At 45.8% G+C, this 24,642-nt stretch overlaps 1 protein-coding gene across 2 annotated transcripts in view; it reads right to left on the bottom strand.

Annotated features, from left to right (window-relative positions):
- Positions 1-186: 186 nt before the first annotated feature.
- The window catches only part of LOC110528895 (guanine nucleotide-binding protein subunit alpha-11), a 38,861-nt gene continuing 14,405 nt past the window's right edge, over positions 187-24,642 (bottom strand). The window contains exons 2-7 of one of the 2 annotated variants that reach the window (XM_036982766.1): positions 15,261-15,445; positions 14,955-15,109; positions 10,326-10,454; positions 5,789-5,918; positions 5,301-5,454; positions 187-5,197 (exon numbers count right to left, since the gene is read on the bottom strand). In XM_036982766.1, coding sequence (XP_036838661.1) covers positions 5,007-5,197; positions 5,301-5,454; positions 5,789-5,918; positions 10,326-10,454; positions 14,955-15,109; positions 15,261-15,445 — 944 coding nt within the window. In that variant the 3' untranslated portion in view covers positions 187-5,006. Of the gene's footprint in view, positions 5,198-5,300; positions 5,455-5,788; positions 5,919-9,655; positions 9,785-10,325; positions 10,455-14,954; positions 15,110-15,260; positions 15,446-24,642 lie in introns of both variants that reach the window. The other variant, XM_036982765.1, reaches the window with a different exon arrangement.

Below are 24,642 nucleotides of genomic sequence, written 5' to 3'. Positions count from 1 at the left end.
TGATGGAACAATGGCCAGGTCCAGAAACAGCCCCTGTGGTTCCTAACCATAGGCACTTGAAGGCCTACTTATCAAATCCTATGAGAACTACACAAGTGCATAGTGGCTAGAAGAGAAGGGCTTGGGTCATTTCTAGACATGGCATATGCCAGACTAGTCATTAACCACACACACACACACACACAATCAGCAAGTATACGAACAAATTTATTTCAATTTAAAACAGATACCTTGTCATTATGTTCTCTCTTAGAAGGCGACGATGATCGTAATAAATCATGTTCATGTTTGAATGAGGATCAGGCAACAGTGGTTGAAACAAATGCATGAAAACACACATAAAAAAATTTTAAAAAAAAATATGGCGAGAGTAATGCAAATCAATAATCCATAATAACCAACCGATCAATCAATAACCGATTCCACCCTTTCATCAAGGTCTCTGCATCAGCCAATACATTTTTCTGAGCCCTCACCTCCTCCCAACACTAAATACATGCAATTGTATAATTACACAATTTAAAAAAAAAAGTGTACTTATAGTTTTCGTTAGGGGTGGCGTAGTCAAACATGCCAGGTGTTTAGGTCTCTGGTGTTCTTAAAAATGGGACCATCCAAGATGGCTGTCCCCTGATGATGATGTCAGCGTTGGCACTTAAGAGAGAGAGAGCCTGGCTCTAGAGAGAGTTGGGTTGGCACACAGTATAATACATCATTTACATTTGGTTTACATACAAAATAAAGAAAAACAAAAACAGCATTGTATATTTTATACACCAACTAAAACATTTAACCCTCAGGTTTCCTTAGATTAAAAAATAAATCAAGTGGTCCTAAATACAATAGTGTTCCGGTAATATTTTTTTATCTTACAAAAAAGATTGAAAGGAAAGAAGTCAAGCTAAGTTCTCAATATGCACCATGTCCATGTTAATCTGACCAGGTAAAACTCTGGGTCCTAGTTACAGCCTAGGAACAACTCTGGGCCCTAATGTGCAGACACTTCAGGAGAGCCAACCAATTAACCCACAGGAAGTGGTAAACAAGAGATTAGTAGTGTTTCCTATAAATATGACTGATTAATCACCAAGTCAGATGATTGTAGTTAGGGCTGTTTTCACCCTTCATTGTGGAGGCAGTACAGGAGCCTAAGTGCTTGCTGTTTGGTATGCGAGTTGTATTCAACACATTGTTTGTGGGCAGGTCAACACCGAATGAAATACTGAATGTCATACTTGGATAATATCCTCGAATACTGGCTGCAGTGTGCAGGCTTTAGATCCAGTACAACACTAACACACTTGGTTCAACTAGTTGTGGTCTAAATTCAAGACCATGATTAGTTCTCAATCAGTTGCCCACTGTTCCCAGGCCGTCATTGAAAATAAGAATTTGTTCTTAACTGACTTGCCTGGTTAAATAAAGGTAAAAAAAAATCTAAGGTCAGTTTTGCACCCCCCCCCCCCCCCCCCCCTTTAAATGGATAAAAGGCCCAATGCAGACATTTTGACCTCAAAATCAAGTAATTTTTTGTAACAATTAAGTACCCTAATGTGATTGTTTTTACTCAAAATGGTCACAAAAAAAAACTGCTTCTTAGCAAGAGTAATTTCTCAAGCATGAATTTTGCTAGGACTGTCTGGAAGTGGTGGTCTGAATGGCGAGGGGAAAACTGAAAACTAGCTGTTATTGGTAGAGGTTTGAAACGTTAAAAAAAAAGTGGTTTAACAACTAATTTACCGCATGGTGATATCAAACAGACAAACCAAAACTCAAACCCACCAAAACAGGCAGAAATTTCAGGTGGTCTTTTCAAACAGCTCTTACACTAAAATAGCATTATCACCATTTTCACAGTATTATTCCAAACTTAGTGTGGAAATCTATACAAAACACAGGAAATTCACATTTGACTGCACTGGGCCTTTAAGGTTAGCATTGAGGGAGGGTAAGCTGATCCACGATCACGCATCAAACAGTGAAGTAGGGAACTTGGGGCTTGACAGATTCCCTCATTCGGAGCTGGAAGCTTGTGTGATCCACTGTTGATCCAGAGAAAGAGAAAGTAAAAAAATGAATGGTAGTGTTGGTCATGTATCCTACCACAGCTGCATTCACACACTGTCTTTGTGAATGGCTTAGTTGACTGTGAACCTAAAACCAGGGGTGCACAACCCAGGGCTTCGAAGTCTGCATTCCTGCTGGCTTTCATTTCTCCCCGGCATTTACTTGATCAATGAATGTTACCAATCGTCTGGAGATTGCAAACACCTGATTTCACAGGTAGAAATCCGTTTTTGGTTAGAAGGCAACAGAAAAAAACAGCAAGACTGCAGCCCTTGAGGACAGAACGCAACCTTGTCCTCTACTGCCCATCGCTTTCTAAGATTTTTGAATTCACTCATTGAATTTCCAGTCACCTCATGAATTGAAAACCGAATTGAGCCCTGTCCTTTACTAGTTATCTCCCCCATCTGCCTGACTGTCTGATGCATGGCGATAGCCCTTAATGAGAATAATGAAGAAAAAGTTGCCTGTAGAAAGAGTTTCAAAAGTAGATCTGCAACGTCACTGGTTCTATCAAAGCAAGCCTCGGAACTTGAACTAAAACAACTCAAACCAACGACAACGCAAACTGTGTTTAAATTACAACGACAGAGCAAGCATAGACCGTACTGGTCTCCAATCACTGGTTATAAAAATTCACCTACGTTCATATGGTACATTTCCTATGTATGCAGTTACAGAGCTGTGCCTATTAGAAACCCAAGAGGAGAAATACAAGTTTTCATCAATGAAACGAAACAAAGTGACTTAATGTGAGAAGAAAACCATAGAATTTTACATGGATATAGATAGAATGGCAAAGTACATCTGGAATTGTCTTAAGAGAAAAAAAGAAAGCAGAGATTTAGTACATACTATAGTAGACGTTTGTTTTGTTACAGCAGATTAGACTCAAGTCTAGCCCCGACCGCATTTCAACATGATAGAAACAAAAGCAGTCAAATTATCAACACCTTCAAACCTGGTTCCATAAATTATTAGATAAATTAAAATAAAAAAAAATTAAAACTTTATTTAGTTACTCTTTTAATATCATGTATTTAGTCAACATATTGTGAATAACTAATCTGCTCTAGTGTTTGTAGGGAGAAGCTGCAGAGGAGAGCCGAGGATCTAGAATGTTCTGAAGGTTCTAGAATAGAAGGCTCCTGATGGTTTAAAACCTCCGTTCTGAGACCGTTCCTTTCCTCTCACTGCAGCCCTCTGTGTGTGTAGTCCTCTTATAATCAACTGATTATCAATAATAAAAAAAATCCAGAATCACAGTATAAATACTAGTAAATTCATAGGAAAACAAAAACAGTACACTATTGAAAAGGAAAAAAATGGGATTTTCTTCTATTTTTTTTTTTTGTTGCCAAAGATGGTGTACTGTACCACAGAGTGTTTTTGTACAGGAGCCTTTCTGTGTACATGTATTTACAAACAGAAATATACACAAACAATAACTTTTTGACTTCAGAGTATGCTTGCCTGTCCATCTGGGAGACAGGATCTTACGTCTCCTGCTCCCACCAATCAACAACCACCTCTCATCAACAAACAAAAGTGTCTATACAGTAAAAAAAAGAAGGTAAACAACATAAAGCTTCCTGTGTGTCTGGGATAATGGATGCCACCGTGTCATTTGTGGGGATGGATTGCCCAGAATCTCCAGAGCACATCTAATTGGGTCGCTGGGCGACTTAACACGTGATGTCATTCTTTCACAGACTGATGTACCGTACAGTGATGACATCATATCCATACATGACTCCCTCCCCCTCAGCGACTGTCCAATCAGAACATAGTAGCAAGTATCGGATGTTCGGTAATCTTAATGTGGCGTGTATCAAACAGAACGTGGTACTGCGGATGTCAAACGGAAGGTTCCGGTGTATCAGTCAGTAAACCAGTGAAGGAGGGAAGCGATGTGATCAAACCTAAACATGAACAACCACAACCGTCTGTAAAGGATAAAATTAGTCCGTTTCTGATTACCATCTTGTTTTTGTGATATTTTGGCTATTTTGCAAATTTTTTAAATACAAGATCTTGTTTTGTTAACCGCTTCTATAACTTTTCAAACGACTCCTTAGTCGTCGGATAGTAGTTGACATAGCAACAAGTTACTATTATTAAAAACTATTTGTAAAAAAGCTCAGCGATACACAGATTTAATCTATTTGCTTTTTCCTCTCCCTCTGGTGCTTTCAGTCTTAGTGTAATTTGTCTACATACGTAATTTCTTTATAACATATTTAATTATATTTTTTTGCGTTTGCGATGCTCACTTAGAGTATACATTCATCGATGCGAGGTGGAAACAGAATCCTTGGTCTGCCCCCTCACTTCTGTGTGACATCACTTCCTGCTCGCGTCCTGGTGGCTTCTTTCGGTTACCTCATCGTCTCCACCCCCCTCCCAGTCTATAGCCCCTCCGTTATAGAGTGCGGTTGGGTCACTCCTTCCACCAATCAGAGGATGTGATCTCAGGTCAGTTGACTGAGGGTTCAAGGGTTAAAGACCCACAGTTCACTGACCGCACTGGTCCTCTTCCTCACCTTCACACACACACACACACACACACACACACACACACACACACACACACACACACACACACACACACACACACACACACACACACACACACACACACACACACACACAATTGTCCCCTCCCGTAGTCATGGCATGTGTGTGGAGAAGAGGAGACTGACAAGCTGCTGAGAACGAGGGAGAGGACAGGCTTATGGAAAAAGGATAGAAAATAGGGAAGGAATAGGAGAGCGAATGGGAGGAGAGATATAGGAAGAGGGGGGTCTTAAATCGCTGGAGTGAAAAGCAGGAGGGGGAAAGATCAACTAGATTTGTAGGTGTGTGTAAGCTTCATAAGTGTGTGTGTGTAGGCTAAGCTGTGCAACTGGGAAGAGTGTGTGTTTGCGTGCAAGAGTCTCTCAGACCAGGTTGTATTCTTTGAGGTTGAGCTGCAGGATGGTGTCTTTGACGGCAGCAAAGACGAAGCGGATGTTCTCGGTGTCCGTGGCGCAGGTGAAGTGGGAGTAGATGATCTTGTCGCTATCCGGGTTCAGGTCCACAAACATCTTCAGGATAAACTCCCGGCCCGCCTGGGCATCTCGCTGGGGACCTGGGGCACACACACAGTCAATCCCGCATCACGGTAGTCAGAAACCATCAGACACACGGTATATCACTAAGGTAACTGTAGACACACACACACACACACACACCATCAAACTCAGGGAAGTAGTCGACCAGGTGGGAGTATGAGATCTTCTCCTCCAGCAGATCCTTCTTGTTGAGGAACAGGATGACTGAGGAGTTCTGGAACCAGGGGTATGTGATGATGGTCCTGAACAACGCCTTACTCTCCTCCATACGGTTCTGACAGAGGGACAGAGGACAGTTAGTAAAGGTGTTTGATGTGTGTGTGCCGTGATGTGTGTGTGCCGTGATGTGTGTGTGCCGTGATGTGTGCGGGCGAGTGTGTGGTATTTTTGACATGATAACCCTAGATTTAGGATCAGATGACCTAATCTCAACTCCAAAAACGAACCATTAGGGGATAAAGGCATATCTGACCCTGGATCACTGGAAAGAGTCAAATTCTACCTAGTTCACCAATGTTCCACTATGGGAAACCGGGAAGACAAAAAGGCGAAACATCTCTCCCACCTTTCCCTAGTGTGTGTGTGTGTGTGTGTGTGTGTGTACACACCTCGTTGTCAGACTCCACCAGGACTTGGTCGTACTCGCTGAGGGCTACCAGGAACATGATGGAAGTGACGTTCTCAAAGCAGTGGATCCACTTCCTCCTCTCTGACCTTTGACCCCCTACATCCACCATCCTGGAGCATGGACGGAGCGAGGAGAGGTGTCAGGACACGGAGGACGAGAGAGAAGAGATGTTAAAGTGTTGCTGTGTTTGTAGAACAACTAATAAGACTGTCTAAAAATTCTAAAATGACTTCCTGAATCCACCCATGCAGAAGGGTTGGTATCAATCAGTCCTCATTGATTTTCTATGTCTGTGATTTAACTCCACTTACAGTTAGTGTATGGATGGATTCAACAGCTACATGAAGACCTAGCCCAAAACCACACACATATACAGAGGGTGGTGGAAAATTTGAGATGGTTCAAAGTGAACTTGAGAAGTAGAATCCTAATGACCGCCATTTTGGCACCTAACGTTCCAAGACAATCCCATTCAACTGAGACTCTAAACGAGAACGTTTGGTGGCAACATGGAGGACAGTTTGTTCACTGTCTCATCTATGGCCCTGAGAGGTCCCAGTTAGGAAAGCCTACGGTGGAAAACACACGCAGATCATAAACTGACATACAGTACCAGTCAAAGGTTTGGACACACCTACTCATACCAGGGTTTTCTTTATTTTGACTATTTTATACATTGTAGAATAATAGTGAAGACATCAACACCATGAAATAACACATATGGAATCATGTGGTAACATAAAAAAGTGTTAAACAAATCAAAATATATTTTATATTTGAGATTCTTCAATGTAGCCTCCCTTTGCCTTGATGACAGCTTTGCACACTCTTGGCATTCTCTCAACCAGCTTCATGAGGTAGTCACCTGGAATGCATTTCATCTAACAGGTGTGCCTTGTTAAAAGTTCATCTGTGGAATTTCTTTCCTTCTTAATGTGTTTGAGCCAATCAGTTGTGTGTGACAAGGTAGGGGTGGTATACTGAAGATAGCCATATTTCGTAAAATACCAAGTCCATATTATGGCAAGAACAGCTCAAATAAGCAAAGAGAAACAACAGTCCATAATTACTCTAAGACATGAAGGTCAGTCAATGCAGAACATTTCAAGAACAGGAAAGCAATATGGTGTGGGGTTGCTTTGCTGGTGACACGGTTGGTGATTTATTTACAATTCAAGGCACATTTAACCAGCATGGCTACCACACCATTCTGCATCAATACACCATCCCATCTTGTTTGGGTTTAGTGGGACTATCATTTGTTTTTCAACAGGAAATGACCCAAAACACACCTCTAGGCTGTCTAAGTCTATTTGACAAAGGAGAGTGATGGAGTGCTGCATCAGATGACCTGGCCTCCACAATCACTCGGGAGATGAGTTGGACCGCAGAGTGAAGGAAAAGCAGCCAACAAGTGCTCAGCATATGTGGGAAGTCCAAGACGTTTGGAAAAGCATTCCTCATGAAGCTGGTTGAGAGAATGCCAAGAGTTTGCAAAGCTGTCATCAAGGCAAAAGGGTGGCTACTTAGAAGAATCTCAAATATATAATATATTTTGATTTGGTTACTACATGAATGTGTCCAAACTTTTGACTGATACTGTATGTAACACAGTGTGGAAACAAATGTAGGTAACACTTTACTTCTTGAAGATCTGACTTTAAACTGCTTATTATCATTACATCATTTAGTTTATGTAGGCCTATGTTATAGGCAGTTTATAACCTTATCTATGCATAAAGTGTTACCCAGTGAATGGATCATCAGTAAAGAGTGAGCGGTGCCCATCACCATTCACAAGTTGCCCCTAACCTCAGATCTAGGATCAGATAACCTTACCCCAATTCCAAACATTAACCATAAGGGGGATGAAGGTATATCAGATCCTGGATCAGTGGATGGAGGAAAATGCTACCTAGTCCACCCAGTGGCAAGAAGGGAGGGCAAAAAAAGCAAACCAGCTCTCCCACCATTCCCTAGTGTGTGTGTGTCTGTGTTCCTGAAGCATTAGCCAAGCGCAATTGTGCAACCCTGGTGGAGGTGAGACAAAAAAAAGAGAACGAGAGAAGAGGTAGAGAGAGGACTAGGAACAGAGAAGAGAGCGAGAGAGGAGGTAGAGAGAGGACTAGGAACAGAGAAAGAGGAGAACGTTAGAAGAGGTAGAGAGAGGACTAGGAACAGAGAAAGAAGAGCGCGAGAGAGGAGGTAGAGAGAGGACTAGGAACAGAGAAAGAAGAGAGCGAGAGAGGAGGTAGAGAGAGGACTAGGAACAGAGAAAGAGGAGGTAGAGAGAGGACTAGGAACAGAGAAAGAGGAGGTAGAGAGAGGACTAGGAACAGAGGAAGAGGAGGTAGAGAGGACTAGGAACAGAGAAAGAGGAGGTAGAGAGAGGACTAGGAACAGAGAAAGAGGAGAACGGGAGAGGAGGTAGAGAGAGGACTAGGAACAGAGAAAGAGGAGCAGATGAAGACTGAGGAAGGGATGAGAATAAAAAAGGGAAGAAGATGGAGGGATACAGAAAGCACCTCTGATGGCAGGATTCCTTTGCTGGGTGAACGACAGGAGTGTGTCCTCCGAGTAGTTCTGACTGGAGTGTGTGTGTGTGAGAGTGTGTGCATGTCAAGGTTTCTTCCTTCCGTTTCTCTTTGCCACTGTCCTCCTAGGTTGTCTTTTAGGTTTTGTTAAGTGTTCTTCTGTGTTAAACATTTCAAGTAGAAGTAAAGTTAAGTCATGTAAAATGTTAGTCTATCTGATAAAGTTACATTATGTACCAGGAACTGATTCAGACCAGGTGAGACTTGTTCTAAGTCAGTGATCTTAATCAATGATTTAACATCCAGGGAAAAGGCAACCAGCAGTACTATGGACTTCGAGGCCTAGATTTGCATAGTCCTGTCTTTGAATTAAACAAGATTATTTTTTATTTTTTTCGTTTTTCCAGAAGTGAATGTATGTGATTTCATTTGTGATGAAACGCCCTCCTGCTGTAGCATGGGGTACTGCAGTCCACAGAGAGCAAGAGCCAATCAGAGCCCTGCAGGACCCCAGGCCCGAAATAACATCCTTCACTGGGAGAGAGAGAGAGGACGACCTCCTTTCCTCTGCCAGGATGAACAGAGGGGAGGAGAGGAGAAAGAGGGTGACCCATTTTCAAAAGACGGGCGCCAGAATGTAGGACTTTTGGACTCACGAGGATGTGTGAGTGTATGAGTGGAGGAGGAGGTTGGGTGTGTGTGTGTGTGTGTGTGAGAGAGAGAGAGATCAATGGTGGAGATCAAGCCTACAATAAAACACAGCTCTGTCCACTGCTGATTGAAGAGTTCAATGATAGTTATGGAACAACCAGAGCGTATGACATGCGAGATGTACACGCACACATCGGTATGCCCTGTCCAAATACTGATAAATGTATCCTTCCTTAATGTAAAGTAACCACTAATTAATGACATGACTGGATTGGTGAAAGCTTAATGTGGGACTCTAACTTTCACCGATGCTCTCATGCCAAAGCGGTGTTTACTTTGAGAAAAGGAAGATGCATTTTAAGAAGTAATGGAGCAGGGCCACGGGATGATTCACTGGTTAACATGACTGCACAAGGGCACTGATGCTGATGCTAGCATCCCTTTCCTGAATGATGCATTTGCTATGCTAATGTTAGCACCTTAGCCTCTTCTACTTGAAAAGGATGCTGACGTTAGTTGCGCCACTGGTGCTTTTGCTAGGCTAAAGTTAGCACGTTAGCATTGTCTACCTGAAAATGATGTATTTGCTAGGCTAATGTTAGCAACTCCACCTGACTATGACGTGTCTGCTAGGCTAAAGTTAGCACGCTAGCATTGTCTACCTGAAAATGATGCTTGACAAGTCGAAGGGGTACTCTATGATGCCGGTGGTGGGGATTCGCACCCTCAGAACATCTTGCTGTGTGGGCAGATAGTTGTTGTCTGAGATACGGTCCAGATCAGTTAGATAGCTACACACCGAGGGAGAAAGAGCGAGAGAGACAGAAAGAGACAGACCACAGTCATATAAAGCACAGTAGACAGTAAGCATTACCGCCACACCCCCCTACCAATCCAGAGAAGGTGGATCAGTCCCGTGTGGAAGGCTTGGGCGACCGTACCAAGTTTAGAACAGTAGTGTTGGTCCATATTAGGCTTCTACCACCACCCCGAGCCCCATACACAGACCCACTCACCCCCCAAAGCAACTCTGAGAATGGCCGTTTTAGGTCTTTACCTTCACAATAAAAGGCTTTAGTTGAGTTGTAGCCATTTTTGCATCAACACAACAAGCCATTTTGATGCTATTTCGCATCATTTCTAGTTTGGGGTTCTGCAACGATTGCATAACAGTTGGGTTGTCCTGAGTGGGCCCAGTCTCAGAGAGGTGCTATGTGGGGACCTGGGTGTGTGTGTGTCAGTGTGTTGCAGGACAGTGACATAGTGAGGACGTCGGTGGAAGCAGCAGAGGCAGAGAAGGAGCAGTCCCTCGCTGCAGTACCGTGACGGTACCTGAAGATGCAGTTCTCCAGGTCAAACGGGTACTCTATGATTCCCGTGGTGGGGACCCGGACACGAAGCACATCCTGCTGAGTAGGAACATATCCCTCCGCGGTGACGCGGTCTATATCACTAAGGTAACTGAAGATACACACAGACACACAGTCTATCATTAAAGTAACTGGATGGCTGCACATACACACCAACATGCTGACCAGACTGCTCGTTTGTGCGCCAATCACGTGCTTGTTGATTTTGGCCACCCACACCAGACGCGATCAGGACACGCAGGTTGAAATATCAAAACGAACTCTGAACCAACTATATTAATTTGGGCACAGGTCGATAAGCATTATATAAACATCGGGTTGTTATTTGACCTGAAATGCACAAGGTCCTCTACTCCAACAATGAATCCACAGATAAAAGGGTAAACCGAGTTTGATTCTGGTAATCTCTCCTCCTTCAAGTTTCTTCTTCTCCTTTGACTTTATATGGCGGTTGGCAACCAACTTTAAAGGTGCATTACCACCACCAACTGGACTGTGGACCTCAGTTCATCCTTCAATCGCCCACGTGGGTATATGCTCCTAAAAACCAATGAGGAGCTGGGAGAGGCGGGTCTTGCAGCGCGTCAAGCGTCACAAATAGAACCAAGTTCTATTTTAGCGCCTGGCTAAGCAGACGCTCATTGACGCCCACAAGCAGTGTGGGTGCAATCATTGAATAACATGTACAGTCGTTGCCAAAAGTTTGGAGAATGACACAAATATTAATTTCCACAAAGTTTGCTGCTTCAGTGTCTTTAGACATTTTTGTCAGATGTTACTATGGAAAACTGAAGTATAAGTACAAGCATTTCATTAGTCACAAAGGCTTTTATTGACAATTACATGAAGTTGATGCAGAGAGTCAATATTTGCAGTGTTGACCCTTCTTTTTCAAGACCTCTGCAATCCGCCCTGGCATTGCTGTCAATTAACTTCTGGGCCACATCCTGACTGGTGGCCCATTCTTGCATAATTAATGCTCGGACTTTGTCAGAATGTGTGGGTTTGTGTTTGTCCACCCGCCTCTTGAGGATTGACCACAAGTTCTCAATGGGATTAAAGTCTGGGGAGTATCCTGGGCATGGACCCAAAATACAGATATTTTGTTCCCCGAGCCACTTAGTTATCACTTTTGCCTTATGGCAAGGTGCTCCATCATGCTGGAAAAGGCATTGTTCGTCACCAAACTGTTCCTGGATGGTTGGGAGAAGTTGCTCTCTGAGGATGTGTTGGAACCATTCATGGCTGTGTTCTTAGGCAAAATTGATTGTGAGTGAGCCCACTCCCTTGGCTGAGAAGCAACCCCACACATGAATGGTCTCAGGATGCTTTACTGTTGGCATGACACAGGACTGATGGTAGCGCTCACCTTGTCTTCTCCGGACAAGCTTTTTTCCCCAGATGCCCCAAACAATTGGAAAGGGGATTCAGAGAAAATGACTTTACCCCAGTCCTCAGCAGGCCAATCCCTGTACCTTTTGCAGAATATCAGTATGTCCCTGATGTTTTTCCTGGAGAGAAGTGGCTTCTTTGCTGCCCTTCTTGACACCAGGCCATGCTCCAAAAGTCTTCTCCCTGTGCGTGCAGATGCACTCACACCTGCCTGCTGCCATTCCTGAGCAAGCTCTGTACTGGTGGTGCCCCGATCCCACAGCTGAATCAACTTTAGGAGACTGTCCTGGTGCTTGCTGGACTCTTGGGCGCCCTGAAACCTTCTTCACAACAATTGAACCACTCTCCTTGAAGTTCTTGATGATCCGATAAAAGGTTGATTTAGGTGCAATCTTACAGGCAGCAATATCCTTGCCTGTGAAGACCTTTTTGTGCAAAGCAATGATGATGGCACGTGTTTCCTTGCAGGTAACCATGGTTGACAAAGGAAGAACAATGATTCCAAGCACCACCCTCCTTTTGAAGCTTCCAGTCTGTTTTTCAAACTCAATCAGCATGACCTGATCTCCAGCCTTGTCCTCGTCAACATTCACATCTGTGCTAACGAGAGAATCACTGACATGTCAGCTGGTCCTTTTGTGGCAGGGCTGAAATGCAGTGGAAATGTTTTTGGGGGATTCAGTTCATTTGCATGGCAAAGAGGGACTTTGCAATTCATTGCAGTTCATCTGATCAGTCTTCATAACATTCTGGAGTATATGCAAATTGCCATCATACAAACTGAGGCAGCAGACTTTGTGAAAATGTATATTTGTGTCATTCTCAAAACTTTTGGCCACGACTGTATGTGTACATTTATTTTGCAATGCTCGCAACGTGAGCACTGTGGTCAGCATGTAACACACACACACACGCACACGCACACGCACAAAGGGCAGAAGAGACTGATTAGCTGTAATACAACAGGGTTTTTGACAGGGGGCAGCGTTGAGAGCGATTCTTCAGCCCTGGTCCTGGAGATGCCCTGGGGTGTGCAGGCGTTCGTTTTCCATCCCAGTCCAACTCAAACACCCCCATTTCAGCTTATCAAGGTCCTCACGTCCAATTAGCCGGGTGTCAGCAGATATGGTGTCCTCTCATAACATTAACAGGCAATCAACCATGAATCAAAGATCAACATTACGCTCACACACACGATTCACTATATTCTAAGGTTTGACTTGACTTAAATGTCAGCAATAGATTGTGTAAATGGTAAATGTGTGTGTAGTAGTCATTTTATTGAAGAATAAGTACTGGAGAATTATTTCCAGAACCTTTAGAAGGTAAAGCAATGGTGTAAAATCAATATTAGCTTTCAATTAGCTGAGTGTGAGGGGTGGAGAGAGGAGTGTATGAACTGTAGTGTGTGTGTGTGTGTGTGTGTGTGCAGTGCATTCAGAAAGTATTCAGACCCATTGATTTTTTCCACATTTTGTTACGTTACAACCTTATTCTCAAATGGAAAAAAAATCCTCAATCAATCTACACACAACACCCCATAATGACAAAGCGAAAACAGGCTTTTAAAAACACAGAAATACCTTATTTACATTAGTATTCAGACTCTTTGCTATGAGACTCAAAATTGAGCTCAGGAAAGTGTCGAGGCACAGATCTGGGGAAGGGTACCAACAAATGTCTGCAGCATTGAAGGTCTAAGAACACAGTGGCCTCCATCATTCTTAAATGGAAGAAGTTTGGAACCACCAACTCTTCCTAGAGCTGGTCCCCCGGCCAAACTGAGTAATCGGGGGAGAAGAGCCTTGGTCAGGGAGGTGACCAAGAACCCAATGGTCACTCTGACAGAGCTCCAGAGTTCCTCTGTGGAGATGGGAGAACCTTCCAGAAGGACACCATCTCTGCAGCACTCTACCAATCAGGCCGTTATGGTAGAGTGGCCAGAGGGAAGCCACTCCTCAGTGAAAGGCACATGACAGCCCACTTGGGGTCAGAATCTCTGGTCTGATGAAACCAAGATTGAAGTCTTTGGCCTGAATGCCAAACGTCACGTCTGGAGGAAACCTGGCACCATCCCTACGGTGATGTGGCAGCATCCTGCTGTGAGGATGTTTTTCAGTGGCAGGGACTGGGAGACTAGATAGGATCGAGGGAAAGATGAATGGAGCATAGTACAGTGAGATCCTTGATGAAAACCTGCTCCAGATCTCTCAGGACCTGGGGTGAAGGTTTTACCTTCCAACAGGACAACAACCCTAAGCGCACAGCCAAGACAATGCAGGGGTGGCTTCGGGACAAGTCTCTGAATGTCCTTGAGTGACCCAGCCAGAGCCCTGTATGTTAAAGTGGCCAGACGGAAGCCACGCCTAAGTAAAAAGGTACATGACAGCCCGCATGGAGTTTGCCAAAAGGCACCTAAAGACAAGATTCTCTGGTCTGATGAAACCAAGATTGAACTCTTTGGCCTATATGACAAGCTTCACATCTGGAGGAAACCAGGTACTGCTCATCACCTGGCCAATACCATACATACAGTGAAGCATGGTGGAGGCAGCATCATGCTGTGGGGATGTTTTTATGCGGCAGGAACTAGGAGACTAGTAAGGATCAAGGGAAAGATGAACGGAGCAAAGTACAGAGAGATCCTTGAAGAAAACCTGTTCCAGAGGGCTCAAGACCTCAGACTGGTGCGAAGGTTCACCTTCCAACAGGATAACTACCCTAAACACAGAGCCAAGAGTGTCCCGAAGACACATAGGATTGGCTTCGGGACAAATCTCAATGTCCTTGAGTGGCCCAGCCAGAGCCCGGACTTGAACCTGATCGAACATCTCTGGAGAGACCTGAAAATATCTGTGCAGCGACGCTCCCCATCCAACCTGACAGAGTTTGAAAGGATCTGCAGAAAAGAATGGGGAGAAACTCCAAATACAGGTATACATTTGTATTTTAAAATAACTATACGTGGAAAAAGTGAAGGGGTCTGAATACTTTCCAAAAGCGCCAGTCTCTCACTCTATTTCTATCCATCAGCTCTCCGGAGTGGGGGCAACCGGTCGAGAGGCACTGCAGTGAACCACACACACACAAAAACCCACGCGCAAAATGCCTTAACCCCAACACACACATCCAAGTGCGCTCACACCCACCCCTCCCGACCCGAACAACCTCTTACACACAGAGACACACCAGGACATACTATTTAGTGGAGTCTGAAAGCTGGTATTCCCTGCGTCTGTCGTAGGCCTCCTGTATCCCAGGGTCGGCCCACAGGGTCTTGATGGCGCTGATGTAGGGCTGGTCGAAACCACAGATCTTCTCTATGTCCACCTCCTTCACTAACATGGCATTAGACTGGGGAGGGAGGGGAGAAACAGACAGAGAGACAGAAAGAGAGAGAGAGAGGAGGGAAGAGTGAGAGACTGTGGATGCGTTCTGACCAAGCTAATTCTGGTTGTGTGTGTAGAAGGTATTGTTTTTTTGTGGTTGTGTTAGTACATCCTACCCGGTTCTGTTCGTATTTGAAGGGGATCTTGAGGTTCTCTGTGGCTTTGATCATAGACTGCATGGAGGTGAAGATGTTCTGGTACACCAGCCTGATGAAACCCCTCTTGTCCTCCTCTGTGTAGCCCGCCCCGTGGATGATCCTCATCTGCTTGATGAATGTACTCTTCCCACTCTCTCCTGTACCTGGTCACACACACATAACACCCACTGTTAGCACCACTCTCTCATGTACCTGGTCAAACACATTGAACAACCACTGTTAGCACCACTCTCTCCTGTCCCTGGTCAAACACATAGAACACCCACTGTTAGCACCACTCTCTCATGTACCTGGTCAAACACATTGAACACCCACTGTTAGCACCACTCTCTCCTGTACCTGGTCACACACACATAGAACAACCACTGTTAGCCCCACTCTCTCCTGTACCTGAACAACCACTGTTAGCACCACTCTCTCCTGTACCTGGTCACACACACATAGAACAACCACTGTTAGCACCACTCTCTCCTGTACCTGGTCACACACACATAGAACAACCACTGTTAGCACCACTCTCTCCTGTACCTGGTCACACACAAACACAGAACAACCACTGTTAGCACCACTCTCTCCTGTACCTGGACACACACACAGAACAACCACTGTTAGCACCACTCTCTCCTGTACCTGAACACACACATAGAACAACCACTGTTAGCACCACTCTCTCCTGTACCTGAACACACACATAGAACAACCACTGTTAGCACCATTCTCTCCTGTACCTGAACAACCACTGTTAGCACCACTCTCTCCTGTACCTGGTCACACACACACAGAACAACCACTGTTAGCACCACTCTCTCCTGTACCTGGTCACACACACACACACACAGAACAACCACTGTTAGCACCACTCTCTCCTGTACCTGGTCACACACACACAGAACACACACTGTTAGCACCACTCTCTCCTGTACCTGGTCACACACATAGAACACACAATGTTAGCATCACTCTCTCCTGTACCTGGTCACACATACACAGAACACACACTGTTAGCCCCACTCTCTTCTGTACCTGGTCACACACACACACACACTGTTAGCACCACTCTCTCCTGTACCTGGTCACACACACAGAACACACACTGTTAGCACCACTCTCTCATGTACCTGGTCACACACATAGCACACACACTGTTAGCATCACTCTCTCCTGTACCTAGTCACACACACACAGAACACACACTGTTAGCACCACTCTCTCATGTACCTGGTCACACACACACACTGTTAGCACCACTCTCTCCTGTACCTGGTCACACACACACATACACAACACACTGTTAGCACCACTCTCTCCTGTACCTGGTTACACACACAGAACACACACTGTTAGCATCACTCTCTCCTGTACCTGGACACACACATAGAACAACCACTGTTAGCCCCACTCTCTCCTGTACCTGGTCACACACACACAGAACAACCACTGTTAGCACCACTCTCTCCTGTACCTGGTCACACACACACACACAACAACCACTGTTAGCACCACTCACTCCTGTACCTCGTCACACACACACACAGAACAACCACTGTTAGCACCACTCTCTCCTGTACCTGGTCACACACACACACAGAACAACCACTGTTAGCACCACTCTCTCCTGTACCTGGTCACACACACACACAGAACAACCACTGTTAGCACCACTCTCTCCTGTACCTGAACACCCACTGTTAGCACCACTCTCTCCTGTACCTGAACACCCACTGTTAGCACCACTCTCTCCTGTACCTGAACACCCACTGCTAGCACCACTCTCTCCTGTACCTGAACACCCACTGTTAGCACCACTCTCTCCTGAACCTGGACACCCACTGTTAGCACCATTCTCTCCTGTACCTGAACACCCACTGCTAGCACCACTCTCTCCTGAACCTGGACACCCACTGTTAGCACCATTCTCTCCTGTACCTGAACACCCACTGCTAGCACCACTCTCTCCTGTACCTGGACACACACACCTACATTGACCTTTAGAAGTTGTTGTTTTGACTCTGTAGTCCAGCACTTTGGATTTGAAATGACACAATGACTACTAGGTTCAAGTGCAGACTGTCAACTTTGAGGGTATTTTCATCCATATTGTGTTAACGGTTTAGAAATTACAACTATTTTTGTACATAGTTCCCCCCCACATTTTAGGGGACCAAAAGTATTGGGACAAATTCACCTGTGTATTAAAGTAGTCAACATTTTTGCATTTGGACCCATAACCCTAGAATGCAACGTTTACATGAAGCTTGTGACTCTACAAATGTGTTTGGTGTATTTGTTGTTTGTTTTGGTTGTGTTTCAGATTGTTTACCATTCATTTTTATTGGGCACAAAATAATGTGTCATTTCAAAGTCACCTTTTTAGAAAGTAATGTTCCTTACACTTCTACATTAAATGTGGATGCTACCATGATTACTGATAGTCCTGAATGAATTGTGAATAATGATAAGTGAGAAAGTTAGAGGCATAAATATCATACCCCTAAAACATGCTTATCTCTCAGCATTACAATACCAGGGGAGATTAGCATGTTTTAGGGGTATGATATTTCTGCCTCTAACTTTCTCACTTATCATTATTCACAATTCATTCAGGACTATCAGTAATCATGGTAGCATCCACATTTAATGTAGAAGTGTGAGAAACATTATTTTCTAAAATAGCGACTCTAAAATGACACATTTTGTAGCATTAATTTCTATTGGGCACAAAATAATCCGAAACACTAACAAAACAAACAGCAAATGCATCCGACACCCTGTGCTGTGTAACAGGTGCGCTAATTTAGCTGGATAGGTGTGCAAATGCTATTCATAAAATAACATTTAAAAAGTGTGTAAATTACATCAAACCTTCAATAAATCACTGGAGAGGATAGTATTCAAAGCCAGACAGAGTGAGACAGCGAGCGAGCCAGAGAGACAGCGAGCGAGCCAGAGAGACAGCGAGCGAGCCAGAGAGAGAGACAGAGCGAGCGAGCCAGACAGAGCGAGCCAGAGCGAAGCGAGCCAGACAGAGCGAGACAGACAGAGAGTGAGCGGGCGAGACAGAGCGCAAGCGGGCGAGACAGAGAGCGAGCCAGAGAGCGAGCTTGCGAGACAGAGAGCGAGCCAGAGAGCGAGCCAGAGAACGAGCTGGCGGGACAGAGAGCGAGCCAGAGAGCGAGCGGGCGAGCCAGAGAGCGAGCCAGAGAGCGAGCGGGCGGGACAGAGAGCGAGCCAGAGAGTGAGCGGGCGAGACAGAGAGCGAGCCAGAGAGCGAGCGAGACAGAGAGCGAGCGAGACAGAGAGCGAGCGAGACAGAGAGCGAGCGGGCGAGCCAGAGAGCAAGCGGGCGAGCCAGAGAGCGAGCTGGTGAGCCAGAGAGTGAGCTGGTGAGCCAGAGAGCGAGCGGGCAAGCCAGAGAGCAAGCGGGTGAGAGAGAGCGAGCGGGCGAGCCAGAGAGCAAGCGGGTGAGCCAGAGAGCGAGCGGGTGAGAGAGAGCGAGCGGGCGAGACAGAGAGCGAGCGGGCGAGACGGAGCGAGTGAGAGCGAGAGTTGTGAGTGCCAGGGTGAAGGGGAATCCAGTGAGATCCGTTTCAACAGTGTCGTTCTTTAACACAAACAGCTACGACAACAGCAGACAGCTTCTAACAGAAGGAACCAGATGATTGTCAGATCGCCACAGCCATGTCCTCCTCCTCAGACCGACACCCCCACCAGAACCACCATTCAACCCAGCCTGCACTGCAGTATCCATTCACACAGTGGCTCGTTTCACCCCCACGGTCAACTACAAACCATAGGACGGTTTGGGGTTACTATGAAATCCTACTACTGTACAACCAACTAGTTAGACTCCCCTCACAGTTTCCATAAAATAGTACTTGCTCACTCCCACCTCATGAATGTAAAATCATTGGCTTGGTGTAGGTATGGGCTACAGGGAGTTGCCACTGCCTTCACAGTCCTTCTTTCACCAATCCTTTCCAATCCATGATGAGGAATGAATGAGTGCACTTCCGTGAGAAGAGTAACAATCGTAAAACAGAGGAATGGGTTCAAATGAGGCTCCATCCAACCAATGACATACACTGAACAAAAAAGAAAACACAACATGTAAAGTGTCCATCCCTGTTAGTGAGTTTTTTTCCTTTGTCAAAATAATCCATCCACCTGACAGGTGCGGGATATCAAGAAGCTGATTAAACATTACACAGGTGCACCTTGTGCTGGGGACAATAAAAAAAAGGCCAACATATAACGTGAAGTTTTGTCACAACACAATGCCACAGATGTCTCAGGTTGAGGAGTGTGCAATTGGCATGCTAACTGCAGGAATATCCACCAGAGCTGTTGCCAGAATTGAATGTTGATTTCTCTACAAACATCGTTTTAGAGAATGCATTTCAAATCGATGGCAATTTGAATGCACAAAAATACAGTGACAAGATCCTGTGGACCACTGTGAGTCCCATTTTTTTTTAAAAGGTATCTGTGACCAACAGATGCACATATGTATTCCAAGTTGTGAAATCCATTGATTATGGCCTCATTTATTTATTTTAATTGACTGAATTCCTAAAACTGTAACTCAGTAAAAATCTATGACATTTTTGCATGTTGCGTTTCTATTTTTGTTCCGTATATAATCCAGGGGAGGCAGGGGATTGGTTCAAACAAAACTGTCACATGACCTGACTGCCAGAAGTAGACCCTCGTCTTTCCAGCAGAAACTCGGGACCCAGCCATACCCTCATCTCCTTTATCTAATACAAGCCTCTCCAGGGCCCAGCCAGACACCATGCATTACAAAACAGTACTGGGAACGGGTCTAATTGATTACACTAAACTGTTTATGCTCTCAGATATGTCAAAGGTTCTTTGTCCCAATACTACACCCATCTGAGTGAGTGAGATGAGGGGGGGGGGGGGGGGGGGGGGGTATGGAAGACAATAACAGCCATATAATTGAGTGAGATTAAACAACTTGAGCCACTTGTCTTTTAAAGGAGTGGTGTTCCCCTCCAGGCCTACAGGTCCATCATACCGTTGCTTCTCTGTTCTCCCTGGTAATTAATTGATTTCTGTCACCAGCTGTCCTCACCGGGGTCGTGTCTAGCACGCATGAGACGGAAAGAAACGGCGAGGTACCATCTGAACTTGTCCAAATCAGAAATTCACTTTCTGATGCAGTGGTTTTATGAAAATTCACAACACACACATTTGGCAAAGTAACCGTTTTAGCTAGATTTACTTCAGCTAGCTGGCTAAACTCTCACTAGCCAAGGGGGCTGCTGGTAACCCATATTTCTCAAATACACATATACCCTGAGGCAGGCTACCACCAGGCTACTGCCATGTCAATCCCTAAACAGAAATCTGCTATATCTGCAAACTGAAAGAGCTGGAGAAAGAAACACCAACACCTACATTCAAGGTTTGTGAAGAGCAGCCATATCTCGGTTGTCATGGAAACCCCTCTTTACTCCCCCTGCAGTTGTTCCTCTTTCTTTCCTAGCGGATAGTAAATATAACTGTGCCTCAGGCTCTCTCTCTCTCCATCTCTCTGCTGCTATGTAGAAGGGCCCTGCTCCTCTCTTCAGTCTGATACAACACCGAGGAGGAGGATGAAGTTGTTCCTAGACAACTGTTGTGCTGCTGCCATGTTGTTGTCATGTGGTGTCGCTACCATGCTGTGTTGTCTGTTGTCTATTTGTTCTTAAATGACTTGCCTACTTAAATAAAAGGTTAAAAAAATATATATACATTACCAGTCAAAAGTTTGGACACGCCTACTCATTTAAGGGTTCTTTATTTTTAATATTTTCTACATTGTAGAATAATAGTGAAGACATCAAAACTCTGAAATAACACATATGAAATCATATTAACCAAAAAATCTATTTTATATTTGAGATTGTTCAATGTAGCCTCCCTTTGCCTTGATGTCAGCTTTGCAAACTCTTGGCATTCTCTCAACCAGCTTCATAAGGTAGTCACCTGGAATGCATTTCATCTAACAGGTGTGCCTTGTTAAAAGTTAACCGGTGGAATTTCTTTCCTTTTCCAACAGTCTTGAAGGATTTCCCACATAAGCTGCTCAGCTTGTTGGCTGCTTTTCCTTAACGCTGCAGCCCTACTCATCTCAAACCATCTCAACTGGGTTGAGGTCGGGTGGTTGTGGAGGCCAGGTCATCTGATGCAGCACTCATCACTCTCCTTCTTGTTCAAATAGCCCTTACACAGCCTGGAGGTGTGTTGGGTCATTGTCCTGTTGAAAAACAAATGATAGTCCCACTAAACGCAAACCAGATGGGATGGCGGATCGCTGCAGAATGCTGTGGTTGCCATGCTGGTTAAGTGTGCCTTGAATTCTAAACAAGTCACAGACCGTGTCAACAGCAGAGCACCCCCACACCATCACACCTCCTCCTCCATGGTGGGAACAACACATGCGGAGATCATCCGTTCACCTACTCTGCGTCTCACAAAGACAGTTTGGACTCATCAGACCAAAGGACAGATTTCCACTGGTGTAATGTCCATTGCTCGTGTTTCTTAGCCCATTCAAGTCTCTTCTACTTATTGGTGTCCTTTAGTAGTGGTTTCTTTGCAGCATTTTGACCATGAAGGCCTGATTCATGCAGTCTCCTCTGAACAGTTGATGTTGAGATGTGTCTGTTACTTGAACTCTGTGAAGCATTTATTTGGGCTGCAATCTGAGGTGCAGTTAATGAACTTATCCTCTGCAGCAGAGGTAAATTTGTGTCTTCCTTTCCTGTGAAGGTCCTCATGAGAGCCAGTTTCATCATAGCGCTTGATGGTATTTGTGACTGCACTTAAAGAAACTTTCAAAGTTCTTGAAATGTTCCCGATTGAACATGTCTTAAAGTAATGATGGACTGTCGTTTCTCTTTGCTTATTTTGAACTGTTCTTACCATAATATGGACTTGGTCTTTTACCAGATAGGGATATCTTCTGTATACCACCCCTACCTTGTCACAACGCAACTGATTGGCTCAAACGCATTAAGGAAAGAAATTCCACAAACAAACGTTTAACAAGGCACACTTGCTAATTGCATTCCAGGTGATTACCTCATGAAGCAGGTTGAGAGAATGCCAAGAGTGTGCAAAGCTGTCAAGGCAAAGGGTGGCTACTTTGAACAATCTCAAATATAAAGTAGATTTTTTGGTTAATATGATTTCATATGTGTTATTTCAGAGTTTTGATGTCTTCACTATTATTCTACAATGTAGAAAATAGTGCAAATAAAGAAAACCCTGGAATGAGTAGGTGTGTCCAAACCTTTGACTGGTACTGTATAATATATAAAAGACGCTGCTGATGTAAGGTCAGTTTTGTATTTCCTCTTCACAGTATTGGGATGCAGCCCAAAGAGAGAAAAGGATGTAACAGTATTGGGACATTGCCCAAGGAGAGAAGAGGCTGTGTTACAGTACTGGAACACGGCCCTTGTCCTCAGTGAAAGATCAGTCTGAGGTCTGATTTATTTCTCGTGACCCTGTCATAAGATCTCTCCCTCCATCTCGCTTCTGTTCTGTCGCTTCCTCTCCTCTAGAGCACACTACCAGCCTCTGTCTCCCTCCTCTCCCCCAGCCCACCCCTGCCTCCCCTTCTCTTCACCCAGCCTCACCCTTACTCCATCTCTCCTCTAGAGCACACTACCAGCCTCTGTCTCCCTCCTCTCCCCCAGCCCACCCCCACCTCCCCTTCTCTTCACCCAGCCTCACCCTTACTCCATCTCTCCTCTAGAGCACACTACCAGCCTCTGTCTCCCTCCTCTCCCCCAGCCCACCCCCACTTCCCCTTCTCTTCACCCAGCCTCACCTTTACTCCATCTCTCATGCCCCTAATTGTTGTCTTCCTCCCTGAGGCTGGAAACCATCTCCACCATCCACCTCCCCCTTCCTCTCTCTTCCCTTCGCCTCTCCCGTCCCTCACTCTCTCATCCACCTCCCCCTTCCCCTCTCTTCCCTTCGCCTCTCCCGTCCCTCACTCTCTCATCCACGTCCCCCTTCCTCTCTCTTCCCTTCGCCTCTCCCGTCCCTCACTCTCTCATCCACCTCCCCCTTCCTCTCTTCCCTTCGCCTCTCCCATCCACCTCCCCCTTCCTCTCGCTTCCCTTCGCCTCTCCCATCCCTCACTCTCTCATCCACCTCCCCCTTCCTCTTCCCTTCGCCTCTCCCGTCCCTCTCTCTCATCCACCTCCCCCTTCCTCTCTTCCCTTCGCCTCTCCCATCCCTCACTCTCTCATCCACCTCCCCCTTCCTTTCTCTTCCCTTCGCCTCTCCCGTCCCTCATCCACCTCCCCCTTCCTCTCTTCCCTTCGCCTCTCCCATCCATCACTCTCTCATCCACCTCCCCCTTCCTCTCTTCCCTTCGCCTCTCCCATCCACCTCCCCCTTCCTCTCTTCCCTTCGCCTCTCCCATCCCTCACTCTCTCATCCACCTCCCCCTTCCTCTCTTCCCTTCGCCTCTCCCATCCCTCACTCTCTCATCCACCTCCCCCTTCCCTTCGCCTCTCCCATCCCTCACTCTCTCATCCACCTCCCCCTTCCTCTCTTCCCTTCGCCTCTCCCATCCCTCACTCTCTCATCCACCTCCCCCTTCCTCTCTTCCCTTTGCCTCTCCTGTCCCTCATCCACCTCCCCCTTCCTCTCTCCTCTTCCCTTCACCTCTCCTGTCCCTCATCCACCTCCCCCTTCCCCTCTCTTCCCTTCTCCTCTCTCTTCCCTTCGCCTCTCCCATCCCTCACTCTCATCCACCTCCCCCTTCCTCTCTCTTCCCTTCGCCTCTCCTGTCCCTCATCCACCTCCCCTTCCTCTCTCTTCCCTTCGCCTCTCCCTCATCCACCTCCCCCTTCCTCTCTTCCCTTCGCCTCTCCCATCCCTCACTCTCTCATCCACCTCCCCCTTCCTCTCTTCCCTTCGCCTCTCCTGTCCCTCATCCACCTCCCCCTTCCTCTCGCTTCCCTTCGCCTCTCCCATCCCTCACTCTCTCATCCACCTCCCCCTTCCTTTCTCTTCCCTTCGCCTCTCCCGTCCCTCATCCACCTCCCCCTTCCTCTCTTCCCTTCGCCTCTCCCATCCCTCACTCTCTCATCCACCTCCCCCTTCCTCTCTTCCCTTCGCCTCTCCCATCCACCTCCCCCTTCCTCTCTTCCCTTCGCCTCTCCCATCCCTCACTCTCTCATCCACCTCCCCCTTCCTCTCTTCCCTTCGCCTCTCCCATCCCTCACTCTCTCATCCACCTCCCCCTTCCCTTCGCCTCTCCCATCCCTCACTCTCTCATCCACCTCCCCCTTCCTCTCTTCCCTTCGCCTCT

This window comes from Oncorhynchus mykiss, chromosome 7 (genome assembly GCF_013265735.2).
Source record: "Oncorhynchus mykiss isolate Arlee chromosome 7, USDA_OmykA_1.1, whole genome shotgun sequence".
In the NCBI taxonomy this organism is placed as follows: Eukaryota; Metazoa; Chordata; class Actinopteri; order Salmoniformes; family Salmonidae; genus Oncorhynchus; species Oncorhynchus mykiss.
The sequence above is the reverse complement of the archived record's forward strand: the minus strand, read 5'-3'. Positions and strand labels throughout refer to the sequence as shown.